The sequence below is a fragment of the Falco punctatus genome (assembly GCF_963210335.1).
Source record: "Falco punctatus genome assembly, chromosome: Z".
Taxonomy (NCBI): Eukaryota; Metazoa; Chordata; class Aves; order Falconiformes; family Falconidae; genus Falco; species Falco punctatus.
Window position 1 is genome coordinate 54,302,725 of NC_137586.1, and position 17,356 is coordinate 54,320,080.

Sequence of the window (17,356 nt, forward strand, 5' to 3'; positions counted from 1 at the left end):
AGAGTGATGAATGGGAAACTTCACTACAATTTTACTGCCTTGGATAACCTTATGGATCGCCTGTGGGAAAATAAGCTAATTCCAGGTGAGGGCAGCTCCCTACCTCCACAACGTACTACATCTGTTTGCCTATGTTGTGCAATCATCAGAGAATTCTTAGCTTTGCCAAAGCTGATTTTGATAAAAATCCATTCTTCTCCTTTTTGCCTTTACCTTATATCCATATAAATATAAAGTGTGAGCAAAACACATTTACAACAATTAAGACAACATGAATAGTTTCACATTGCTTTCAACAACAATTAGAGATGTATAAATTCGGAAATTACATTAACATGTACCTAAAAGTGCCAGTGAAGCATCTACTCAAAGGTATAGTTTCCACTGAATTTCGGCAAATATCCAGGTTCCCTCTGAGACCTGAATTTATGATGGTAAGTATTAGTATTGATTACTGTAGTCATTGACAAGTAACAAGTTTGAGCAACCTCAAATCTGAAATATTCCCGATGGGAACATGTTAAAACATGAAAGCCCATTTAATGATGCTTCTTCATTAACAAGTTTGTTTCAGATAATGCAATAATCCCTTTGTTAATCAAAAGTCAATACCATTCACAAAAAAAGAAAACCAATCTTTGATGCCTTTTTTAGGATTTGAATTGATGGGGAATCCATCAGGATATTTTTTTGATTTTGAAGATAAAGAACAGGTAGTAAGGTGGAGAAACTTAATTACACTTCTGGCCAACAGATATATAGGTAAGTTTTGAAAAAAGCCCTTTTATTTGTTCTGTTGTAATCCCTTCTAACTACCTCAAAAAGTTCTGTGTATTGTGATCAATTTCAAGACCCTAGATGTCAGCACAGAACTGGAAAGACAGCATGCCGGAGCAGACAGTGGGATAATAGCTGGTTTTTTTGCTGATCTGTGACTAACATCCTGAATGAGTAGTGTGTTCTGGGTACCACATTTGGCCTGCCTCTGAGGACTGACTTTTTAACTTTGTTATGTTGTTGTGGTTGTAAACCACCAGCTTGCACTAGGACATGGTAATCTGAATACTTCCCACATGCCAGCTTCAAGTATCTCTAATGAGACAGAAGCTGCAACCTGCATTAAGGCAAGGTGAGTTCCCTAACCACAAGGCTGTAATGCACATCACCTCCCTCTCATCTTTCATCTTTTTCAAATATTGCTGTGTTTCATCAAAAATGAGAGATCATTTTGAAACTACCAACACCACATTTCCCTCATTATTAAAAATAGGTAATATATGTACTCTGTTATAGCTCTGGGTGCTATTGGATTGTCTGGATCAGTGAGTTACTAATTGATAGGATTGTCTGAATATATAGCTCACTAGTAAATGAGGCCTTCTGCAGATAGGTATGGATTGGAACATGTTGCTAAATGGAATTTTGAAACATGGAATGAACCAGACCACCATGACTTCGACAATGTCTCTATGACAGTGAAAGGTAAGCATGTTTTGGAGCACTTACTAGTGTAGTAAAGTGAGACAGGTATGTCGGGTGGGTGGAGGGTTGACAGTGGGAAAGGAGAGATGCTTCCAAAGAAATACGGTAGATAAGAAAGATAAGGAATGTGAAAGTTATATCCAGTCTGTTTTGCTAAGGTCATGTTGCTGATCAATAACACTTTGTTCCTTGCTTGGACATCCATATAAATACAGGGATAGCAGAACAGGGAAAACAGAAGAGAAGTTACACGAAGAAGATGCAGTTCATTATTTCAATATAAAGTAAGGTTACTGGGGTTAAGTGGGTAAAGGGTGCAAAACTGTTCGTTGATAGATGTATGCTTCGGGAACTTGTCCTCACAAGATCTTTGGAAGAACCTTGTGAATGCAGCTGAGGTTGGATGTCTTCTCATGCTGTCAGTGTATAGGGAAGGGTAGCCTCAGTTTGTGAGGTTCTGCCAATAAATGCAATAATAGAGTTATGACATCTCCCAGTACTTTTAGATCAAAACTCTATTTTGAGTTATCGTCTTTGATACATGCATCTGCTCGGACTTCAGGGTTTCTCAACTATTATGATGCTTGCTCAGAAGGATTAAGAGCAGCCAGTCCTCTACTAAAATTTGGAGGGCCTGGGGATTCCTTCCACCCCTTACCAAAGTCACCCATATGCTGGAGTCTTCTGGGTCATTGCTACAATGGAACCAACTTCTTCACAGGGGAAACTGGTGTAAGGCTGGACTACATCTCTCTCCATAAGAAGGTCAGCCCAAGATTTGAATTTAAGGCTATTTTGTTAATCAGCTCAATCCAAGTTACATTTTATTCTGATTTATGAAGTTGATTTCCAGATGAGTGTCCAGCCTGTAGCAGGAAGCATGGCTACCTATTCTAGTGAAACTTTGAAGATGTTCAGTTGCAAGACTTGAACTCAAAGGAAATTTGCCTTTGCCTAATTCCCAGGGGGAAACAACTCCTCTACCTCTTTTCCATTTTATATTCTAGGAGGAACAGCACATGCTGTAGTGGATTAAGTAAAAATACTAATACTGTCTGACCCATGGCTCTTTAGGGACCCCATAAACAAGTTTTTAGAATATGTTGATGTTTATGTGTTTACTACTGTTTTCTCACTTCTACTAAGCAGGTATGAAATATTGTTGCAGGGAAGTGGGAGTTCTCTCTACATCTTGCAACAAGAAATAGAAGCAGTTGAACAAATTCAGAAGCTGTTCCCAAATTTTGCTTCTATTGCCATATACAATGATGAAGCAGATCCAATGGTTGGATGGTCCATTCCACAGCTGTGGCGAGCTGATGTGACCTATGCAGCTATGGTTGTAAAGGTAAGTGTTTATTGACAGTCTTGTCACAGTAGGGTCTCCTGATGGGTTAATGCATTTACAAAAGTAGACTGACAGTCAATTTTTAAGCAGCTACTCAGAATAATAGATCCAACAAAAGGACAGCTCACTATTGATACAGCTGGGGTTTCCCTTAATAGTCTGGTTTCAGTAGCTTTATTTAGTTTGTATTCGTTTTCTTTATCTTCCCTTTCAAAAAAACCAAACAACTGAGGGCTAGCATTCCATGTGCTGGATAACGTGTCATATATTGTATACACCCCCCCCAGTTAGATCCACCTGCTAAGACTATACCCACACATCTTCTCTCCATGTAATACTACTGCTATCATCTCACTACTGCTAGCTGTCACCTGACTTATGTGAGACATTATTTCCCAGCTCCTTCATAAGTTTATCTCATCAAGAGACATCAGGTACAATTAATAAGTCCATTGAGCTCTCTGCATAAGCCCATTCTTTGGTTTTGGATAATGACTGTACATGTGGTGTTATTGATTACTGTTAGTAATGATGACTGTTGCATCAGAAAAGCAGAAGAAGAGAATGGTCAGCATTCCTGCCCCTGCAAAAATTGTAGCCTGGCACCAGAGCAAGCACAGCTGTTTCCCCTGCATAGCAATAGTTCCCACTGCAGGCCTGTTGATTTGTGAGCCACTACCTTACACAGCATCCAAAGTCCAAGTACTCCTGTGCAAAGTAGTAATTCCCAAACCTGGGAGCATGTATGTCACCCAGAAACAAGATATGTTTTATCAGCTGCTCCTGTGGAGACAGAGGCTCCCAGTTCGTTTAGGCTGCGTACAGGAGCAGTCTTCTTCAAAGCAACAAGTTACTGACTGTATTGCAGTGAGTTTGTGAGAGCAAACAACAGTGTTTATAATGACTTGACAATATGAAGGGATTAAAAAACCCACATCCGATGGAAAATTAGCACCTGGGTGGATGGGATCTGGAGCCCTGTGTTCCTTCAGTGGTACAATTATGAGACCTTTTCAGTTGTCAGCCTTCTGAAGTTCTATTTGATTCTGATACTTTGGCACAGTCTGGTAAACAGAGAGCTTGGGACTGCTGACATTTTGCAGGGAAGCAGCATAGCAACCAGTGAAATGTCAGAACTAATTCTGTGTTAGCACCAAGTGGGTAAAGTGACTCATTGAGTTACAAGAATCCAGGACCAGCTCCCAGACATGCGTATAATGGTTACAAAGTAACTCCAGAATTGAATAAGCGTTTAGACTTAATTCAGATGGTAAATCTGGATTACTAATTTAATATTCAAGACAGGAGCATGGTTTGTAGTGCAGTAGCCAAGGAAATGTATTCATAATTTATGCAGAGTACTAGTGGATACTTCAGATTTTCCAGTGATTAATGTATCACCTAATGAGTATTTTCTCCAAGAGTTGTGAGGAACAGTTTAATTCTTCAAACTTTTCTAAATGGTAGAGTGGCAGCTCTTTTCAATATGCTGAAAAAAATTAAAAGAAACAACAACATTGTGTGTTTGTTAGATTTTCTCCATGGTGAAGTTCTCTATGACTTCGCAGGTAATCATCCAGCATCAAAATCTGCTCATTTCCAAAGCCAACAACAGCATCAACTACACACTGCTGAGTAATGACAATGCCTTCTTGAGCTACTACCCCCATTACTTCACACAGCGGACTCTGACAGCCCGTTTTCAGATGAACAATACAAAGCCACCTCATGTCCAGATGGTGCGGAAACCAGTGCTGACTGTCATGGGGTTGCTGGCCCTGCTAGGTATAGTAACCACTGATTAAAGAGCATATCAATAACCTTTTCTGCCTAGAAGCTTCCTGCCTAAGAGAGATTATTCCAGCCATTTCACTACTGATAAAAGCAGGATTTCTCCTACCCTTTGTTTACCAGCTGTGTTAAGAAAATGAAAATTCATTTCCTCTGAGAGATTCATAGCTCAGGAGATGTTCCTGACAGTCTGTTATCCGTTTGATTTATTTTACTGCTTTGTTTAGACCCTGTGCATGCCAACCACTCCTTTTTTGTTCACTGGTACTTCCCTCTTGTGGCATCTCATCAGGCTGCAAATGTCTTTAAAAATTCCTACAGCTGGAAGACCCATAGAGCATGCTAAAGGAAGATGCTAATCACTGTTACATGCTTATTGTCGCTAGCTGAACTGCTAAGCATAAGAACTGCTGTAGTATGTGCATGCTCTGCTGTTGTAAAAGAAGCCTGACTGAATGCTATACATGGTAAAATAAGCTAGAAGATAACTCAGCCTATAGATCCCCATGTTTTGACCATTCCTCTATCATAAGATGATATAGGACTGACTACCAGTGATGCTTACAGTGTTGTCACATTTTTTAAAGGAGAGAAACAGATTTTTGCAGAAGTGAACAACAGTGAAGGCGAAAACACTGAAAATGGTACAATTGGTGTCTTGGCATCTGTACACACCCCAATTGAGATGCAGCCCTCAGACAGTTGGCAAGCTGCTCTGCTGATGTATTCAAGTGAAGATAACAGAACTTCATCCAACATCAGCACCATCACGGTGAATGCCACCCACTTCCCCAAACTTAAAGGTAGCCAAACATTAAGTAGTCACCTCACATAATTTATCTTTAGGATAGAACATCTGTTGAAACATTTCTGCTGAGTTGCTTTCATTGCATGAGTGAGTTTCATTTGCTGTCTTTCTTCTGGACACTCCCAGATTTTCTGTGATACGATGCTGCTTTTCTAGGAAATGTTTTTTCTGAATGCCTGCACTTTCACCCTGTCTTTAATGGCAGCTCTAAGTGCTCCCTTTTTGGGAAGTTACTAACCTCAGTGTCCTTGGCTGTATATTGCCAAGCAACAATTTTCTTACTGGGATGACTCCAAGACAGCCAACATGACCTCATGATTACATAGCTGATGCAGTTGTCAAACAAATGTGTGCAGCATCTGTGCAAAAAATAAGAGGGTTTCAGTTCTGGTTATGAAAGTAAGAGTTTGAAATTTAAACTTGGCAAACATGAATTGTAGAGCCTTGTAAGAGTGCTAGCCTCATGGCTTTCCTGTGGAGGTCAGGCTCTGAAGTGCTGCTATCACTTTTGAGCAAGTAGACTTAAACAACTTCTGCTGAATTTATTCTTGTTAACCTTTAAATCCACGTAGAGTTTACTTACTTTCATTTGTGTTTCTAAAGAGATGTTGTATGTAACATATTACCTGGATAACAACCAAACCAATCCCTACCTGAAGTGGAAAAACCTGGGAAGCCCTGACTTTCCTTTTCCAGAACAGTTCCAGCAAATAAGGGATGCTGAGGTATGACCATGTGTTTGCCTGAAGTGTGGCATGGGTAAAGTGCTTGTGAATTGGTTAACTACAGCTAGAAAGACAAGAAATAAGCTCAAGTAGTCAAAATTTTCTTATCTCACTGTCATCTTACATACATATGAAAATGCACTTGCAGGCACGCAGAGAAATGTAGCTGATACACAACTGATACCTTTGCATTTATGTTATACAAGAGTCTAAATGTAGATCACCAGCTTCTTTGCTACTGGCCTACCCTTAACTAAGGAGATGGAGTTGCTCCAGAGCAAGTTCCACCTTCTCTCTGAAACTTCAATAAGCTTTGAGACCCTTTCTGTTCTGTCTCACCAAATAAGTCACATGGCCTGGTGTATATTAAAGAAGGGCCATATTGCTGCATTAGAGAGTTGAAATGAACCCCATTCAATAACAGAAAACAAAAAAACCAAACAGCTCTCTTGAGGTGGAAACTACCCAGTGCAAGTTCAGAAGACACATCTCCCAGGGGCTCACAGGTAGGCCTGCAGTATACCTTCATCCTTACCAGTTCTGAATGCACCCCAGAGGAGACTGAGGAATAAGTCCTTTGTGAGGACTTCTCTCCTCTCTAATGAGAAAAGCCATGGCCAGATTACTTACTGTATCTGAGAATATGTGAGCACTCTGTCACTTCAGCTCCCTCTCCTGTAGTCTCCTTATGCATTCAGATCCACAGGTTAAAATAAAGGAGACCACCTCTATCACCTTAGGGGCTTACAGACAGTAACTGCCTTCTGAATTTAGTGTGCAGTACTGTGTCTTCTCTTCCCAGTCACCATAACCCACTATTGCTAAGGCCTGTGAGATACTACAGGAGCCATCAGCTCTTCCTTCAACAGGGCAGCAGCAAGGTTTTAGATACTCTTGGCCATCTGGTGAAATCTCAACCTCAGAGACCAGCTGAGGGGGCTGTTGTAGCCAGCAATAGCTTTCACTGCACACTGGGAGTCCACAGCTAAGAGACAAGGGTGTGGTTTGTAAAGATCGCTAGCCTGAAAGAAACCATCCATGGGACGTTACTAAAAATGACAGGTTGCACCTAAAGGGCATTTGTGATCAGCCCAGTTTGAGAGATGGACAAACCCTCTTGCTTCCTGAAGAGCTGGAAAATGGGCAAGACAGAAAAGCCTCTCAGCTTGAAGAACTTTGATGGCTGTAAGCCATTTACCAGCACCAACACTACTGGAAATTTACAGTCCCAAAGTAAACACACAGTCACTTCACAGTGATGTAACAGTTGGTCTTCAGGTGCTGTACTGAAAGATTGTTCATAACACTTCTCTTTGGCTCAACAGGACCCGGTGGCAACAGGCCCATTCCCATTTCCTGAAGATGGCATCCTGACACTGAAGCAAGACCTTCCCATTCCCTCAGTCTTTCTGATCCACGTCTGTGCAAGACCCAGATCTTTTCCTGATCAAGTATGTGTTGTATTCTACTGTCAGACTCACCAAATTAGAAACTGTGTCCTGCTTTAAGTCTCACTATGAAGAGCTAGACTAATATTTGGACCTATTACATGATAAAGGTACCATCTAAGACTTAGTAAATAAACAATTCTTCTCTCCTTTGATGAGAAGGCTCTCCAAGCGTAATTCAAGATAAAGCATTCCACAGCAAGTAATAGGAGCCATTGCTGAGATGAATACAAGTTTATCCTCGATGGGGAAATAACAGTGCAGTACTGGAAAGGGCAGTATCTTTTTAAAAATCACACGTACTACCAGGCTTGACAGTAGCCCTCCAGTTAGTAACTGATAGCTGAAAATAAAATGGAATCATGGCTGCCATAGATTAGACATCTGTATCTGCTCATTTAGTCCTACCCATGTTCATAGTGGTACCCAGAGCCTCTGAAGGTCCTCTGCAAGGTTGACAGGTTGGAGACATAGGCTACAAAGCCATGGAGCCAGAAATTCTGTTTTTTCCCTTAGTTTCTATGGAAAGAATCAAAGCAAGTAATTAATAAGGAAGGATGCACACAGAAATCTGTCCTGGCTGCTTCGTTTGTAAAGTTTTCTTACATGGACCTGTGTCTTTGGACAGGTGACCGGTGTTCGTTTGATCCCTCTCACAAAAGGGCAGGTCATTGTGTTGTGGGACGATGGTTGTGTAAATTCAAAGTAAGTAGCATTCAAAATAAAATTGATATAACTGAGTTACCAGCACATTTCTCCCTAAGTTGCCACCAGTCCTACAAAGTGAAACGAGTGCACAAATTAATGACTGCTTGCTCTTTGAGAGATGCTATGGTGCATTTGTCTGACAAAATGAACTGTAGAACCTACATGGAGTAACTTGACAGCAACCCTGACTAATGTGCAGTCTGAGCAAGGGAATCTGCCTGTTGCTCACCAGCATCCAATGGCATTTTTCACAGAATCACAGGGTTGAAAGGGACCTCTGGAGATCTTCTAGTCTAACCCACTGCTAAAGCAGGTTCACTTAGAGCGTGTTGCACAGTCATATCCAGGCAGATTTTGAATATCCTCAGAAAAGAAGACTCCACAGCCTGTCTAGACAGCCTGTTCCAGTGCTGTCACCCTCAAGTGAAGAAGTTCTTCCTCATATTCAGATGGAACTTCCTGTGTTGCAGTTTTTGCCCATTGTCCCTTGTCTGATCACTTGGCACCACTGAAAAGAGCCTGGCCCCATCTTCCTGACACTCAGCCTTCAGATATTTGTAGACATTGATAAGATCCCCTCGCAGTTTTCTCTTCTCCAGGCTACACAGGCCCAGCTCTCTCAGCCTTTCCTCGTAAAGGAGATGCTCCAGTCCCCACTGCAGCCCTCCGCTGGACCCTCTCCAGCAGTTCCCTGTCTCTCTCGAACTGGGGAGCCCAGCACTGGACACAGCACTCCCGATGTGGCCTCACCAGGGCAGAGCAGAGGGGGAGGATCACCTCCCTCTGCCTGCTGGCCACGCTCCTCCTAATGCCCCCCAGGATCCCGCTGGCCTTCTTGGCCACCAGGGCACAGCGCTGGCTCTTGGACAACTTGCTGTCCACCAGCACTCCCAGGTCTGTCTTCACAGAGCTGCCTTCCAGCAGGTCACCCCCAGCCTGTACTGGTGGTGGGGTTGTCCCTCCTCAGGTGCAGGACTTTACACCTGCCTTTGTTGAGCTTTATTAGGTTCCTCTCTGCCCAACTCTCTGGCCTGTCCATGTCATCCTGAATGGCATTGCAGCCTTCTGGTGTATTTTTGAGGGACTTGCCTTAAGCACAGCAGACAGGAGCATCTATGTTAAAAGTTACATTAGCAGCAGGTGCCTAGGAGGAATCTTGTACATCCCTATAAGGGATGTGAACTCAAAGAGAAAACCTCCAGTTCCTTGCTCCAGCAAGCTGTACTAGACTGGAAGCCCTCTGTAGGTGAACTGTCAGAGGCATTCCAGTGTATGTCCAGTTTCCTGCAGGAAGCACAGAATTAGTTCCTTTTCAGACCAGTCTCCCTAGACTCTTCAACCTTGATAACCCTGTTTTGAGAGTAAAAGATGCATAACATTTTGTGATGTTGCAAGTACCTAGTTATAGCAAGTCAGTCTGGGTGTTGTTCTGTGGGCTGTTGGAGCTGTGGTTCTTCGTGGTAATGACAATTCACACCAGTCCCGCATTTGGTAGGAATGAGTCAACTGAGTATTTCCTGGTTTTGGCCTTCTTTTTTGAAATGGCCCTGACATTAAGATTTGATTGCTTGATGCATTATCGGTTGTATTTAATGAGCTGTCTTTTTTTTTTTTTTTCTAGATGTATAAAGACATTTGAAGTGGAGTTCTCACCAGATGGAAAAGCGTACCAGCGGATTAATGCCAAAGACACAATATTCACTCTCTGGGTCTACAGTCCAGGTACATGTATTATGTAATCCGTCATGTTAATAGTGCCACTCATGAATGTGTGAAATATCATTTAGTAACTACTGAAGGCACATAGCTTGCTAGTGACATACACTCCATCACAAATAAGAGCACGTCCTTTTAGGACCATGTTCTTGGTGAAAGCCTTATTCTCAAGGACAAACACTAATTGACAAGTAGTCATGGGGACATTGTTAGTTGTATTGTCATGAGTAAGTTCCCTGTCACAGAAACCAAGGTCACCCAGCTGCAGGCCTGGCAAGCTGCCTGAGAGGCCACACAGCACTTTGTCTCTATTCGTAGCTGGTATAGAAGCATGCAAAAATAAGAACAAAAAAAAATTGCTCCATGTGACCAGACCTTGGTGTTGTGCTCTTGGTGGTAGACTCACAGCAAGGCAAGTCTGAGGTTTGGGCTCAGTCCCACATGTATTGGCCATGCCTTTGCCTAAATTTGTGCAGTGTTTTTGGGGTGGGGCAGTAGGAGCAAACTGCCTTAGTAACACTTGTTCTGTACTGCTGAGTCTTGAGGTATTAGACTGCCTAAGGATACGGCATCAACACAGAAATAAGTGGGAGGTCATGTCCACCTTTCATGGAGTGGTTGGTTGCCTGGCATTTATTATGTTCTGAGCTGCTCCAAGGGAAGGCTGCAATTTTATTTTTGTCATGGCTACCTGTCCCTGTTTCCGTATGTTTTTTATGGCTTGGCAATCTTAAACTAGTGAGAAGCTCCCTTACAAGAGCAGAAGAGGTGCTCCTGTAGGACAGTTAGTCCTGGCTGTCTGAACACCTAGCCGAGAAACCACTCCTCTCTGCTGTTTCTTAGAACTTTCTCTTTAGCCCTGATTAGCTGCCTAAGTTTTAGATGTTTCACATTAGAGGGTAGTGAATTTCATCTTTGAAAACGGGCAAAGCTTCTCCCAGAGCCTGTGGTCATTTCTCCTCAAGTACAGCCTAGTTGCAACAGAAACATAGCCAGATGAAAAATACTGAAAGAAGGTAGTGATGTTTTGTTTGGGTATTTTTTTGTTGGTCTGGGGGCTTTGTTAACAAAGTGTGGTTTAATCCACAATGTGACTGTCCAGCAAGTGTTACTAATAAGCGCTGATCAGAGCTGTGTGAAACACAGACAGACCTTGCCTCAAAGTTACTCTAATAAGAGCAATTCAGAGAGGTTTTTGCCAAGAAAAAATGAGCCCATCTTAGCCTGAGAAAGGCTAAGCATCAGCAGTGGGTGCATGATAATATTCAGAGCTCCTATTGCAATGTAAAGGCTACACAAGTAAGCAAAGACCGTAAATCATGGCTAGGGCAAATCACTGAAATTAGGATTCATTATCATCTCGTGCTGCACATCTGAAGAACCTACCAGATTTAACTGTTTGTTTCTAAAACAAAAAAGAAGACTGCTTGAAAAAATCTCACATCTCAGCAGCCTTTATTGCTAGGTACTTCCTTTTCACTCACTATTGCTATCATTCTTTAAAAAAATAAAATGAATAGATTACAAAAAAGCATTTATATTGCTTGTGAGGTTAAAGACTGCTAATGAAGGCTGTGTCCTTTGAACTGGATCAAGGATGAAAACCAGCAGAGCCACAGAACATTAGTTCACATACCTTTGGAGCAACTGGTGTTGCTTCCTGAGATGAGCAGAGGGCTTTCAGTCAGCCTTTATGCTTCTTGTTCTGCTTCTTTGTTGATTCTGTCCCCACATAACCTGTTCCAAAGGCACAATTCAGGCAGAAAAGTAAGTCAGAAAAAAGGAAATTACTAGTTGTGGGTTGCAGAAGATGTCATATCCTTCTTCCAAAGGGACGGCTGGGACAGCAGTCCTCTAGCTGTACTTGCAGATCCTAATGAGGAGAGGAAAGGTCCTTGGTGCAACAAAGAAAAAAAGCCAGTACTTGGCCCTGAGTAATTTATAATCAGTTTTAGTTAGACAGGCACAGGTACACATACACAGGGTGCAGAATTGATTTCACCACTTCTCCAGCCCATTCCGCAAACCTACATTTTATAGGAGTAGTGCCTGCTCCACATACTGCAAGCACCACAGGCGTCAGCCTTTCACAGTGACCATTTCTAACCTTTTCATTTGCAGGAAGGTCAGTCTCCGGCTTTTACAGAGTGCGTGCCATTGACTACTGGGGGAAGGCAGGCCCGTCCTCCCTTCCTGTAGAGTATGTTGAAGCTTTCAAGTGACCCTGAAGAGTGGTGCCTGGCTTGGTGACTGAGTGGTGTATGCTTCCAGCAAATGATAACTCCCCAGAAAAATAAACTCCTCCCAGGCTGAGGAGGGAGTATGGAAAGGACCTGATGAAGCAGGTTAGGAATGCAAGTTAGAGGCAACTGCCCCTGTTAACTCTTCAGAGCTCAAAAAACAAACAGCCACCACTGGCAACCCAACAGGTACAATTGTAAGAGGCTGCCGTAGGACTGGGATTCAGCTTCATAACTACGAATTGTGGGAATATTATTCCCTATATACACTGAGGTAATGGCCAGGAAACCAAAGATTTATGGAGGTCACAAACTGCAGCAGGAACGGGACCATCAGTTCACGGTACAGGTGAGGATGGCAGTGAAGCACAAGGAGGACCTGTCTGAGAGTGAACTGCCTGCCTCAGGTGCCAGGATGTCTTGATGTAATAGTTTGATGGAGAAGTGCACAGCAACCAGATGCATCCAGAGCATGAAGTGAAGGATCCCTGCTTCCCTGCTGGTTAGTTACACATGCTCCAGTGGCTTATTTCAGAGCACTTGTCATGTCTTCAGATGTATGAGGTTCTTTACCCTCTCACAGAGGGTTTTGCACCCAGCTCTCTGCATTTGTGGCTGTTACTTGGATGCCAGAGCTATTCTCTTCATGCAGGCAGAGGAAGGGGTAGCAGCTCATCTTCAGAGGGGAAGAAGACACAGGAGGCTCTAGCCTCCAGACTTCCCTGCCTTTTCTGCTTTCTGCTTTTGCCCAAGTCACCTCTTTGCACTGTGGCCATCAGCTGCTGGTTCTTTGTGGTGGCAGCTCTGACCCTGAAAACCCCTTTCTTTCCATTGTGGTCACCTAGCCTGGCCTTCTACTGCACTTGCAGCTAATGTCTCTCTCAGCACACCTACCCTCTCAGACTGTCAGTGAGCTGAGGCTTGGCTTTAGGTGGCCAGGAGAAAGCTGAAATGCTTGTTAGAGCCTTTTGTGTTTTTCATATTATGAGACCATATTCTTGAATATAACAGGGCTGCTATTGACAGCCAGTTAGGAAGTCAGTGAAGAACAGTTTGAGCTTCTGTGCTTTGCAGAGCGTATCACAAGTGTGTGATAGCCCCAGATCATGCTACAGGGCGCCTCTGGCAGTCCTTGGAGCTGCCAGAAACTTTTATGTAACAGCAAAGTTCCCTGACATTGCAGGGGTGTTTTTTAATGCTCCTCTTTTCGCAACTGACACAGTTTGAACTGTGCCTTTAAAATGCTTGTAGAGGGAGGCATAATGCCAGTGAAAACAACTGGTGTGTTTTCCGTAAGAGAAGCAACTTTGTCGCACAAACAAATCCCCTACTGCTTTCTTTGCTGACATCAGCTATCTCACCAACGTAACAACAAAGACTGCATATTTGATGAAACATTCAGGCCTCAGACAAAAAAACCCAAGCTTGGGCAGTAGGAGAGAGCTGAACTACCTCAGATGGCCTCACTTCTACAGCACAGAAAGAAACATATATGCAAAGTCAGTACATGTGAGACAAGACCTCGTATCTCCTTACCTTGTGCTTCCTTATTCATGTGCTTGTGCTGGAAGTTAGCCTTAAAAGATTCATTTTATTGCAGAATTCAGACAAAATAGCTCTTGCGTCACTGAAGTTTGAATAAGGAGCACTTTGTTACCTCCTAATCTGCCAATTCCTTGCCCATAAAGGCTTGTGCAGAACAGAAAATGGCTATTGGAACCTACTTAATAACTTTCTCAGTTTCAGAAAAGTTAGTGAGAAGTTCTACTTGGATGGAGATAGCAAAAATACATTTCAAGTATGTTGTAACTGTCCCTAAGTGAAGAACCAGAAACGCAGTTAAATAAAATCTAGCAGTTAAGACATATTGTTTTGCCAGTATGAAGTGGAACCACAGAAAAAATGACTTTTAGAAATGTTCAAATGTAGGTCCTTAAGAGATTTTAGTACATCTGAAGCAAGGGAAGATACAGCACCTAGAGTGGACAGTTTACCCTGTTAGGCTGTCCTATTAGAGTAGCCAAATTTTCCCACACTGGCAATTGAATATAGCAGTCTTTATCAAACCAAGGACCATGCAGTAGTTACAGGTCTGTGAAAAAGACTGAAGCATAGCTGTTATGAAGAGTTTTGATTTTGCCATGCAGTGATGTAACAGAAAATGTATAGGTGTGCAAATCATGAAAAATGGAAGACCAAAAATCACTGCTCCGCTTTATTTAGCCGACAAACTCAACTTATACCTCACATAGTGAGGTCAGTAATGGCATATATGAGGCAAATCTTGCAAAGCTGATGAGTCCTTGTGGAGTGTTTGGCTTTTGCAAAGGAGCAGAACAGAGAATGGCAATTCTCTTACTCATTCACTGTATTGAAGTCTGGCCCTATGGCAAGTGATTTCCTTTAGGGCAAGTTACCACCTTTTAGAAGATTTTAGGGGGAGAGTTCTGATGGCCCAGGGTTTCTGCTTCTCAGCGGTGACAGACATGAGACTTGCAGCTGCCTCTTCAGAGTGGTTTGTAATTCTCATGCTTACTTCTTTTGCCTTATTAAAAAGCAGGGAAGAGCGCTGTGTTCTCTAAAGTTTTAAGGTAAAATTTCATACATTACTATATTGCTTATTGAAGCCACAAAAAAAGGAGAAATTTTACATGCAAGGGCAGAGCTTAACATGTTGTAGATGCAAGTAAAATTGAGTTTCTTAGGGGCAAGTCCAGCCACTTTGAAAATCTGTCACTAGGTCCCTGTTCTAGGGCTTTTAGATTAAACATCATTCCATATGTGGAAGGCACGGTAATTTTTCAGGTATTTTCCTGGCAGTGGCAAATACTCATGGAAAGCAGAGATGACCAAAAACGATGCACTGTCTGTTCAGAAACAAGTTTTGAATATTCAGTAAGATATTTTTTTTCTTCTTCTTTACTGCTTTGGTATAGACTTATTCCTTTAAGCAATAAGCAAGTCTCAACAATTGTAGCAGAGATGAATTCGGTATTTCCAGGTTTGAATTTATTTCTAACAAAGTTTAGAAGTTTCGGGCTGCCCTTTTCTTTATTGTAATTTCATGTCTACAGAAAAATGCTATTTAATACTCAAAACTTGAGTTTTATTTAGCCATCTGTCACTGACTCTGTCTAATAGGGCTTCCAAAATTGCATGGTTAACTCTGCCATCTTCTCCGTTACTGGGTAGTCATCAGCTCCCCCTCACAGTCTCATTTTTCAGAAGTACCAGAGGTGCATAGCACTGAGTGGGAGTAGCAGCTGCTTAGTAGTTCTGTACCATCAGAACCAAAGTAAGACTGCAGAGCACTTGGGTATGTCTCTTGCTGGCCATAAATCCAAATAGGAAAATGTAACTGCAACTGCACAATGAGATTTTTTGCCTGGTCTTTAAGCAAAAGCATCTGAGGCTGTGTAACAGTTTTGCAATTGTTTGTTAAAATGAATGCTAGGGAAGAACCTTTCAAAGGATAGCTTTATATTGTCTAATTGTGTATATACTATATTAATTACTGTCTTTTGTGCTACCCAATAAAACCAGGTTTTAATCTTTTACATGAACCCTCTAAAACCAGGATGTGATCACTGTGTTCTGAAAAATTCTCAAAACTCTCGTGTCAACAACTTAATCTTGGGAAGTAAAGCCTGTTCTCAAGGTATAAAAGATAACTTGATTGGTACAAGTTCCAGTATTACACAAAAATGAAGCATGAAGGGAGTGTGACCGTAAGCAATTTCAAGGCTGAAGTAGGAGCTTGAGTTGCTGCAGTTACCACAGCCCAGGGAAAAGTGGTCTAACACAACATGGTATTGGACTGAACATGGACAATATGGACTGGACATATATCTCAGGACTTGCAGTGTCCTTGCTGGGAGGAGGTTCACTGGTGTGTGAAGGACAATGTCTTTGCAGGGTTCCTCCTGCTGTTGCACAGTTGTAGCCTTTCTGCCAGCACTAAAGGACCTTCTGAGGATAAAACAACAGTCCTTTTCATTTGTAAACAGCTTTTTCTTTTTTCTTGTTAGTGGAAAGTTTGTGCAGGACAGAGATTATGACTTGTGACCTATACACCCAGTTAAACCCAGGAATAATAGACTAGTTCTCATCAGCCAGTTCAACTGCAGACCAAAGTGTGTCTGCCTCTAGACATACCCCAGATATTTTATGTTTAACTCAATGGAGTAACAGGAGAAGTGTAAATCAGACAGCTGCCTGCCCTACCCTACCTCATCTTTAGCATTTTCTGCAGTCAGTGGAGAGGAGTGGATATCAGCTAACTCCCATCTGTTTATTAATTCACAAGATTTGTATGATGAGGGTCTGCATGTGGTCCTGATGGGACCATGTTCCCACAATTCCTGCAAGTACAAAGCAGATGCCAAGGGCATGTGTAAATCCATGGTATATTCTCCCAGAATCACCGCTATCCTACAAACCTAAAGGCACAACCTTGTGTGGCAGAGGAGGGAATTCACTGCCTAACTCATCTGGACAGACTATATCAAGCACAATAAGGATGCACTTGGTCCTGCATGTAGATCTTTCTCCCGTCTGCTCTGGTCATACAGTTATTATAATGATAGACATGAAAAATTCCACTTCTCTAGGACTGGTAATACTGGTCTGAATGTCCCGGCCAAAGGCCAGGCTCCTTCAGTTAAGGTCTGGCGTTGTCTGATCACCTGCGATGCAAGTCCCAAGTTCACCAATCTCCACCCCAATACTTCCTTATGGGAGAGGCGGGCAAGTGGTGAACATTCAGTCAATGCACTGACCTTGCACTTAGTCCCGCACAAAAGGCTGATATTTTTTCAGCACTCAGTAGTCTGTATCTGTGTGATTTTTTGTTTGTATTGCCTGCTGCTGCTCTTCAGTTTCTGTCCTTAGCTTTAGATGGTAGTTCACCATCTTGTTCCCCATCAGGGTAACTTTCCCTAGACCACAAGAGCAAGGAACACTTTTTTTTTGATGCTGGCTGAGATTCTTAGGAGTCCTGCATGGAAATCCTGGGAAACGCAAGCTTGAGAGACTTCTCTGCATATCTGGGGTAAGGCCTCCGGCCTTGGAGAAGAGTCTTCAGTCACTGA

At 42.4% G+C, this 17,356-nt stretch overlaps 2 protein-coding genes across 14 annotated transcripts in view; one reads left to right on the forward strand and one right to left on the reverse strand.

Annotated features, from left to right (window-relative positions):
* The window catches only part of SLC26A1 (solute carrier family 26 member 1), a 37,326-nt gene extending 25,081 nt beyond the window's left edge, over window positions 1-12,245 (reverse strand). For 7 of the 10 annotated variants that reach the window (XM_080371742.1, XM_080371733.1, XM_080371730.1 and 4 more), the window contains exons 1-2: window positions 12,134-12,245; window positions 11,663-11,763 (exon numbers count right to left, since the gene is read on the reverse strand). The gene's annotated coding sequence lies outside the window, so the exon portion shown is untranslated. The other 3 variants (XM_080371731.1, XM_080371737.1, XM_080371736.1) reach the window with 2 other exon arrangements.
* The window catches only part of IDUA (alpha-L-iduronidase), a 48,646-nt gene extending 32,825 nt beyond the window's left edge, over window positions 1-15,821 (forward strand). For 3 of the 4 annotated variants that reach the window (XM_080371745.1, XM_080371743.1, XM_080371744.1), the window contains exons 3-14: window positions 3-85; window positions 655-762; window positions 1,387-1,482; window positions 2,045-2,247; window positions 2,651-2,830; window positions 4,399-4,615; window positions 5,209-5,424; window positions 6,033-6,154; window positions 7,480-7,605; window positions 8,231-8,307; window positions 9,932-10,032; window positions 12,148-15,821. In XM_080371745.1, the coding sequence (XP_080227871.1) occupies window positions 3-85; window positions 655-762; window positions 1,387-1,482; window positions 2,045-2,247; window positions 2,651-2,830; window positions 4,399-4,615; window positions 5,209-5,424; window positions 6,033-6,154; window positions 7,480-7,605; window positions 8,231-8,307; window positions 9,932-10,032; window positions 12,148-12,248 (1,630 nt within the window). In that variant the 3' untranslated portion in view covers window positions 12,249-15,821. The remainder of the gene's footprint in view (window positions 1-2; window positions 86-654; window positions 763-1,386; window positions 1,483-2,044; window positions 2,248-2,650; window positions 2,831-4,398; window positions 4,616-5,208; window positions 5,425-6,032; window positions 6,155-7,479; window positions 7,606-8,230; window positions 8,308-9,931; window positions 10,033-12,147) is intronic. The other variant, XR_013924817.1, reaches the window with a different exon arrangement.
* Window positions 15,822-17,356: the final 1,535 nt, after the last annotated feature.